General features: G+C 39.5%; 1 protein-coding gene and 1 non-coding gene across 3 annotated transcripts in view; one reads left to right on the top strand and one right to left on the bottom strand.

The window, feature by feature from the left end:
* On the bottom strand, window positions 1–82 carry Trnas-gcu (transfer RNA serine (anticodon GCU)). The gene has a single exon. It is a non-coding gene; the product is annotated as a tRNA-Ser (tRNA).
* A 298-nt stretch (window positions 83–380) lies between these two features.
* Window positions 381–8,236, top strand: part of Knl1 (kinetochore scaffold 1) — a 66,316-nt gene continuing 58,460 nt past the window's right edge. The window contains exons 1-4 of one of the 2 annotated variants that reach the window (XM_048459469.3): window positions 381–478; window positions 4,394–4,447; window positions 6,603–6,642; window positions 7,704–7,763. In XM_048459469.3, the coding sequence (XP_048315426.3) occupies window positions 4,413–4,447; window positions 6,603–6,642; window positions 7,704–7,763 (135 nt within the window). In that variant the 5' untranslated portion in view covers window positions 381–478; window positions 4,394–4,412. Of the gene's footprint in view, window positions 479–782; window positions 855–4,393; window positions 4,448–6,602; window positions 6,643–7,703; window positions 7,764–8,236 lie in introns of those variants that run through there. The other variant, XM_087911298.1, reaches the window with a different exon arrangement.

Below are 8,236 nucleotides of genomic sequence, written 5' to 3'. Positions count from 1 at the left end.
CGACGAGGATGGGATTCGAACCCACGCGTGCAGAGCACAATGGATTAGCAGTCCATCGCCTTAACCACTCGGCCACCTCGTCCCAGAAGCTTAGGTCTTCCTGGCAGCTATAGGGAGTAGTATCAGCGGGCTGTGACGCAATATCATGGAAGCCGCCATTTCGTACGGAAGCCAACGGTCCGACTGGTTACAGAGCGGACAATCGAAAGAAGATGGCCCTTCTCAGGATAAGAGGTCTATATTTGATAGAGGCGAAGAAAATTCTGTAGAAAACGAGAAAAAACTTGAGAAAACTTAAGTCGGCGCTGAAGATAGCAGAAAAATTTCGAGACGTCTTAGGGGCGGGGCCGTTCTGGTGTGCGGCAATGCGCCTGCGCGTCGCTCTGGCGGTTAGTTTTGAATATTTCCTGGAGCGGTGACGTCTGGTCCTGCAGGAGCGCGCGGAGCGGGTCAAGGCGAGCAGACGGACTGCAGCGGGGTAAGAAAGAGCCGTGGCTGCGTCTCGGGCTCCTTCCTGAGAGGGTTTGGGTTGTGTCTGAACGCTGACGGGCCGACGCGGCCGCTGAGGGTCGCTCCGTCAGCCCGACAACCTGGGAAGATCCCTGCCCCGTGGGGAACGCGCGAGCCTTAACGGCCGGCCCCTCCATCGCCGGGACCGCCCCGCCGCGTTCTCGGTCCCCGGTCCTAACGCCGCAGTCTCCCGCGGGTGCCTAGTCCGGGCCCGCCCCACCCGCCGTGTTCGTCTGGGTTTCCCCACCTCGTACCTCTGCCGCTCCTCCTCCTCCTCGGTCTTCCTGTGGTGTGTGTTTCTGACCGAAATTCCCCACGTTCCCGGCTGCAGTGCTTTGAAGGCAGTGAGTGAATTTTAAGTAGTAGGCTCGTCTGAGCACAATAATAGAGTTCCGGATTTCTGCGGGTCCAACATTAATAAAGTCAATATTCGTGCGGCACAAATTAGATTATAACACAACCTTTCCATCCTCAGGATCTGGATTTAAGCCCCTTGGGTGTGGAAAAAAATATTGCCGACTGGACTTTTAAAAATATATTGACGAGTTCGAAGCCAGCCTGGTCTACAAGAGCTAGTTCCAGGACAGGCTCCAAAGCTACGGAGAAACTCGTCTCGAAAAACCAAGTATTGACGTTGTGTTTTCAGTAAGGATGGCCACCATAGGATCATATATTTAAATGTCTAGTCACTAGAGAGTGGCAATATTGGAAAGGATTGGAAAAATGAAGAGATGTGGCTGCCTTGGAGGAGGTGTGCCACTGGGGATGAGCTTTGAGATTTCAAAAGCTCATGCCAAGCCTAGGCTCTCAGCTCCTTTTCCAGCACCGTGTCTGCTGTCATGTTCCACTATGTAAGCCTTTGAATCAGTAAGCCAGCCCTCTATTAAATGCTTCCTTTTAAAAGAGTTACTGTGATCATCGTGTCTTCACAGCAATAGAACAGTGGCCAAGACAGAAGTTAACAGAAATAAGGGTTGTGACTAAAAACCCGAAGCAGCCTTTATTCTAGACGCTAAAGGTTGAAGTTAGTTTTCACTTCAGTTGAATGGTTTAGTTTGGTTTCTTCTGTGTCTTATGGGTTCAGTGTCTAAAGCTGACTTCATGGAGATGGCATTTCATTGGTCAAATTGTTGGAATGAATGTCAGAGATATGAAAGGGAAATATGTTGGAAGATTTTGGTCATTAAAGGTTAGGTTCAAGCAATGTACTTCTTGACTATGTGAATGGCCAGAAAGCTCTATAAGATGATAAAGACGTGTAAAAGGAGTAAAAATGTAGCAATGGAGATATACATGATGTGTTTGATGCTGAGAGAACAAGGAAAGGTACTCTAGATACTGGATGGGCTGAGCCTTTCCAATAGAATTTTCTGTGATAATGTAATGTTTTATATATGCACTGACCAACATGCTATCCACTAGCAACCATTTTTTGAGCACTTAAAGTGTAGTTATTGTTACAAAGAAATGTAGCTATGGTTACCAAAAAATGCTTCATTTTAATTTCAGAATAGATAACTATTTGAATGCATAGATCTAGGGTCGCTCAATGAAGATTGTGGAAAATATTTACTGTAGATTTTGGTTGTATCAATTTAGGAGTGAACAAGGAGCCAGATAGTATTTTAGGCTTTTCTGGCTGTAGGTCACTGTGATATTCTCTGCCACATAATGTTTCGTTATTGTTTATTTTCTTCAATTAAAAAAATTCCTCTAAGACTGTTTGGCCCAGTGTCAATGTGTTTGCAGATTCCTGAATTATTTATTTATTTATTTATTTATTTTTAAATATATTTTTTATGGTTTATTTAACTTTATGTGCATTGGTGTGAAGGTGTCAGTTCCCCTATAACTGGATCCTCAGACAGTTGTGAGCTGCCAGGTGGGTGCTGGGAATCGAACCTGGGTCCTTTGGAAGGGCAGTCAGTGCTCTTAACCACTGAGCCATCTCTCCAACCCCTCCTGAATTGTTTAGACTAGTGATTCTCAAACATTTTGGTTCAGTCCAAAAGAAATACCAAATAGTTCAATTTATTATATAGCTAGGCTCAATAAACTTAATGAGTATGTCTTAACACTTAGTAGCCATTTGATAAATATAAATTGAAGGTAAAGAAATACAGTTTTTTCTTAATTAGTCAAATTGCTAATTATATAAGTTTGCCTCTTGAACATTGTACAAACAAAACCCCTAGCTTTTATTCATACCAGTTGCTGAAACTTCACAATGATATGTTATTATAATTGACAGTAATGTAGCTAGGTCCTTGTAGGCGTCAGCGAGGGTTCCTGGAGTGGGTGTACTCAAGGCCAAAGGAAAGTCAGATGAAAGAAGCTGAGACAGAAGACAGGATAGAATCAGGAGGTCTGTTTGGCAGCCGTTTGGTCAAACCAAACAGTGCACAGTTTATTTCAGAACTTGCTTGTATACAAAAGCAGAACAAAGCACAGCACAGACAGCCAGTTAGTATCTAACCACAAGACCATTCCTGTCTTTGAGTGAGCAGCCTCCTCTCCACCAGGCGCTTGCTGCTCTAAGCAGCCTCGCTTTCTATCTTGATGTTCCTGGGGTTTGGCATCAGCAGTATACTGTCTACTAGATAGAGTGTTCTTTTTTCATGGGCTTAAATCAGAAGGCTCTCATAGACCTCAAAGTTATTGGAAAAAGCAGAGCAAGCAAACTTGAACTCAAATGACTTATAAAGTCAGAATGGTCTCCACAGAAACTGAATCACACATGGGCTCCCACAGGTACTATTTTGAATGAGTAGTTCACACAGTGCCTGATAGATTTCAAGAATGGCTGTTTAAAAAACAAATAGTATCCAAACCCCCCTGTAAGTAAGCCCCTAAATGTCAAATGCAGTTTTGGAATTAATCACCAATCGGTATGAATGTGATCAAAAAGCATTTTATATGTGAACTTTATTGCAATGGTCTAGGGTTTGGCCTATTTCTATTAAGGGTATAGGCATATGGGTTATATCATATAATACACATTTGATAGAATTAGAGACATCCAGTAATCCCCACCACCACCACCACCATTGGTTTTTCAAAGTTCCGGTAAGTTTTGACTCTCATCAATTAAATGCCAATTAGTCCACAAGTTGGAGAAGAATGAGTCTCAAAGACTTTCAAACTACAGTGTTTAGGTTACCTTAGGTTAATATCGCCAAGTATTTTTTATCTGTTTTGAGTACAGAAACTATTCTTATAGAACAGTGGGTCTCAACCTTTCTAATGCTGTGACCTTTTAATACAGTTCCCCATGTTGTGGTGACCCCCAACCATAAAATTATTTTTGTTGCAACTGAGCAAGGTGGCATATACCTTTAATTCCAGCAGAGGCAGGTTTGGGCCAGCCTGGACTACAGAGCTAGTTCTAGGACAGCCAGGGTTACACAGGAAAACCTGTCTCAAAAATCAAAAAAATTGTTTTCATTGCTACTTCATAACTGTAATTTTGCTACTGTTATGAATCATAATATAAAGAAATCATAGTGTAAATTATAAAATAAATATCTGGTATGCCACCCCTGCGAAAGAGTCACGACCCACAGTTTTAGAAGTAGTCCCCTGTTTCTTCCAGAAAGCCAGAGAGTCGTGCTAGGTTAGAAGTCACCAAATGCAAGGTGGAGGGAGAGTTCCTGCTTTCTCCTCTGCACAAATTAAAAAAATTAAAAAGAGGAGAGAAAAAAGTATAATATGGTACTTAAACTATCCTAAAAATCCCTTGTGTTTTAGAGTTCACAATGTGGTTTTTGCTTCTTATTTTTGGTATTTACAAAATAACTCTAAAGTCTCACCCATGCTCCCAATCTCCCATATATTATAATTTTTCTTATCTTTCTTACTTGTTAATACTATTTATTTTTTACAGGAAAAAAAAGTTTTCAAAAATGGATGGGATGTCTTCAGAGGCTAACGAAGAGAAGTAAGTTCATTTGGTACTGCTAAAATGTTTTGTATTACAGAAAGATTCTTTTCAAACTAGTTAAACACTATTAGTGACATTTGAAATTGTTTTCTATTTTGTTTTAAGTAAAAGTCAGTGTTAAAAAGTGATAGCCCTTCTGCCATAGCTTTGTAAAAGTTCACTTAGAGTTCAGAACTGAGAACTTGAAGGACTTTAATAGATACCACCTTTCGCCCCATTAAGGCCTTAGGAGATGAAATGATTTCTCTAAAATTAGCATCATAGCTAAGCAGTGATGGCGCACACCTTTAATCCCAGCACTTGGGAGGCAGAGTCAGGCGGGTATCTGTGAGTTCAAAACCAGCCTGGTCTACAAGAGCTAGTTTTAGGTCAGTTAGGACTGTTATGCAGAGAAACCCTGTCTCAAGAAACAAAACAAAACAAAATATAGAATCATAAACTAGTGATCTGTTTGCAGCTTAAAAATAATGTCTTTTGAGACAGTTTCACTATGAAGTTCCTGAGGCCTGAAACTCAGAGATCCATCTGCCTCTGTCTTCAAAGTACTGATATTAAAGGCATGTGCCACAACCACCTGGCTCTAATTTTTAACTTATAACATGATACTTAATTTTTAAGTTAATTGACCAAATTGCAAAAAATCTCAGGATTTCATGCAGTAATTAGATTTTCAGTTTTTCTTTAAAGATCAAGTATGCCAACAAAACTCACTTTCTTCCTTGAAACAGCTAGTTAGTAGAACATAATGCCTGTGATCATTTGAGTCTCTATACTGTCTTTATTTTTCTTACACCTCACAATTACCTATATGGCCAAGAGGCATTTGGAAGTTTCAAAACCCGGTCAAAAAAAATCACACCATAGTAACCACAGTTAATATTTGGTGACTTAGAGATTGTTTATTTAATAATTTCACCTCTGTAGATATGGTAAATTATGTGGTACTAATTATTATTTATGGGAACTTTGTTTGTTTGCTTGTTTTATTTTTCGAGACAGAGTTTCTCTGTGTAGCCCTGGCTGTCCAGGAACTCACTCTGTAGACCAGGCTAGCCTCAAACTAAGAGATCCTGCCTGCCTCTGCTTCCAGAGTGCTAGGATTAAAGGTATGAGCCACTACCACCTGGCTAAGAGATAGTCTTATAGAACATGATTATTTTGTTGTTTTGTTTTTCGAGACAGGGTTTCTCTGTGTACTAGACCTGGCTGTTTGGAACTTGCTTTGTAGACCAAGCTGGCCTCTAACTCACAGAGATGCACCTATTTCTGCCTCCCAAGAGTTCTGAAATTATAGGTGTGCACTACCATTTTCAACCACCTTTTTAAAGATATTTACTCTGGGCATAAGAAGCTGTTATATGTTCAGCATGCTAAACATATACTTTACCACTAAACTACACTCCTAGCCTTTTTCTCTCATCCCTACCTCTTTGGTACTAGAAACTGAATTTTAGGATTTCATGCAATATAGGCAAATGCTCTACCACCAAGCTATAGCTCCATACTTTTACATTTTGCTTTGAAACAGTGTCTCATTAAATTGCTCAGGCTGGCCTTGAACTTACTTGGTATCCAAGGTAGGCCCCAAATTTGTGATCCTTCTGTTTCAGCCTTTCAAAAGCCAGATTACAGGCTTACATTACACACATACCCCTTATACACACACACACACACACACTGGTCGTCTGACAACAGTATGCCTTTAAAACATTGAATTTTTTTCTTTTCTTTTCCCTCTCTGTCTCTGTCTCTCTGTCTCTCTGTCTCTCTCTCTCTCTCTTTCTTTCTTTCTTTTTGAGACAAGGTTTTTCTATGTAGCCCTGGCTATCTGGAATTCCCTTTGTAGACCAGGCTGGCTTCAAACTCACAGAGATCTGCCTGCCTCTGTTTTCAGAGTACTGGGATTAAAGGCGTGTGCCATCACCCAGCCAAAGAAGCTCTCCACCCCCCACCCCCACCCCCGCCTTCCACCCCCCACAGGATTTCTCTGTGTATTAGCACTGGATCTCCTTGGTAGACTAGGCTGGCTTCAAACTCACAGAGCTAAAACATTGAAGTATTATACTATAACATATGAGGGATGAGGTGATGATAGCTTTTAGAAATTAAGTTATTAATCTATGTACACATAATTTTTCCTTTTCTTTTTTAGTGATAATATACAGAAGCCTGTTAGAAGACGGCGTTCCTCAGTAAGAAATACTTTTATTTCAATTAATAGCTGTTATTTTTACTGAATACAACTATGCTTATTTTGATTTTGGCTTTACCTTGGCATCTCAACTAGCTTCTTATTGCTTTCTGGTTAAAGACTCAAATAGTCTGGTTATACAACAATTCAGTAAATATGCCAAAATTCATAGTTTTGTACTGTTTAAATAATTTAATAAACTTTTATTAGCATATTTATACATCACTATGATATTTTCAAATGTGTTTATTTAATAAACTTTTCCTATATAAATTATACTTCATTATTATAAATGTTTAAAATGTATTATGTTTCTCTCTAAAAATATATTTAACCTGGCATTCAAACTATTGTAAGCCACAAGTTCATCCAAGTTGATTTACATATTAAATTCATATTATTATAAAACTGAAAAAGTGCAACAATATAGGGTACCTATATGCAAAACTTACCCATAAGAAATTTTAGCATAATCCTGCTAGGATTTTCTTTCTTTCTTTTTTTTTTATTATCTCTTGATTGCTGATATACCTAGCTCTCCTTATTTTCATGTTTAAGTTTTATGTGAAGGGTTTTATATATTTCCTCAAGATAGGAGAATAAGACTTAGAACTGATTTGTGTTAGCATGATTATCCTATTAGGGCATGGCCTCATTCTTGAGCTCAACATTATGAACAAAGAAATTTCAGACTCTTAGACGGTCTCAGTACCTTTGTGCAAAAGAATTTGGGAGAGTAGGCCAGGAGAAGACATTAAATCCGCCACATAACACTGAACAATATAACTTTGAGGAATTTCAGTGAAAAATTTAGCTTTTTACTTATGTAACTTTGTTAGATTGTCTATTTATTTATTTATTATGTATACAGTGTTCTGCCTGCATGTATCCCTCCAGGCCAGAAGAGGGCATCAGACCTCATTACAGATGGTTGTGAGCCAACATGTGGTTGCGGGAATTGAACTCAGGACCTTTGGAAGAGCAGGCAATGCTCTTAACCACTGAGCCATCTCTCCAGCCTCTTGTTAGATTTTCTTGACTAATTCTAATTATTGTGTCTAGATTTTGAAACCCCCACGGAGTCCTCTTCAGGACCTCAAATGTGGAAATGAAACAGTTCAGGTAAGTCTTTGCAATTTTAGTGATTTTGTTTTGTTGAGGAACTTGGTTTGTTGAGATTAGGTTTTACTTACATAGCGCAGAGTGACGCTGAATTTGTGGCAATTTTTCTGCTTGAGCTTCCCAAGTGTTAGGATTATAATCTGTCATCATGTCTGACTGCAGTGATCATCATGAATTTTATTAGCTATGTGAAGAGATGATACCATAATTGATTCCCATTTAAATGTGCACAAGTATCTCATCGCTTCCGTGTTATTGTTCAAATACTTTTGTGATGTTTTTCTGTTGGTTTAGCAGCTGCACATGAATCTGCTGATATTTTAATTATTACCTACCATCCCACAGCCCCTCAGTCAGTGACCCCCCTGGTCACTCAGGCCACGATATATCGGTTTTAATTAAGACTTTTATCATTCTACTTATCAATAAGATTCAGAAGTCAGAGGATGAGGTGAAAGCCTGCTAGCTCAAAG

This window comes from Myodes glareolus, chromosome 10 (assembly GCF_982192425.1).
Source record: "Myodes glareolus chromosome 10, mMyoGla1.1, whole genome shotgun sequence".
Classification (NCBI taxonomy): domain Eukaryota; kingdom Metazoa; phylum Chordata; class Mammalia; order Rodentia; family Cricetidae; genus Myodes; species Myodes glareolus.
Note: the sequence above shows the minus strand (reverse complement) of the source record. Positions and strands in the feature narration are given on the sequence as shown.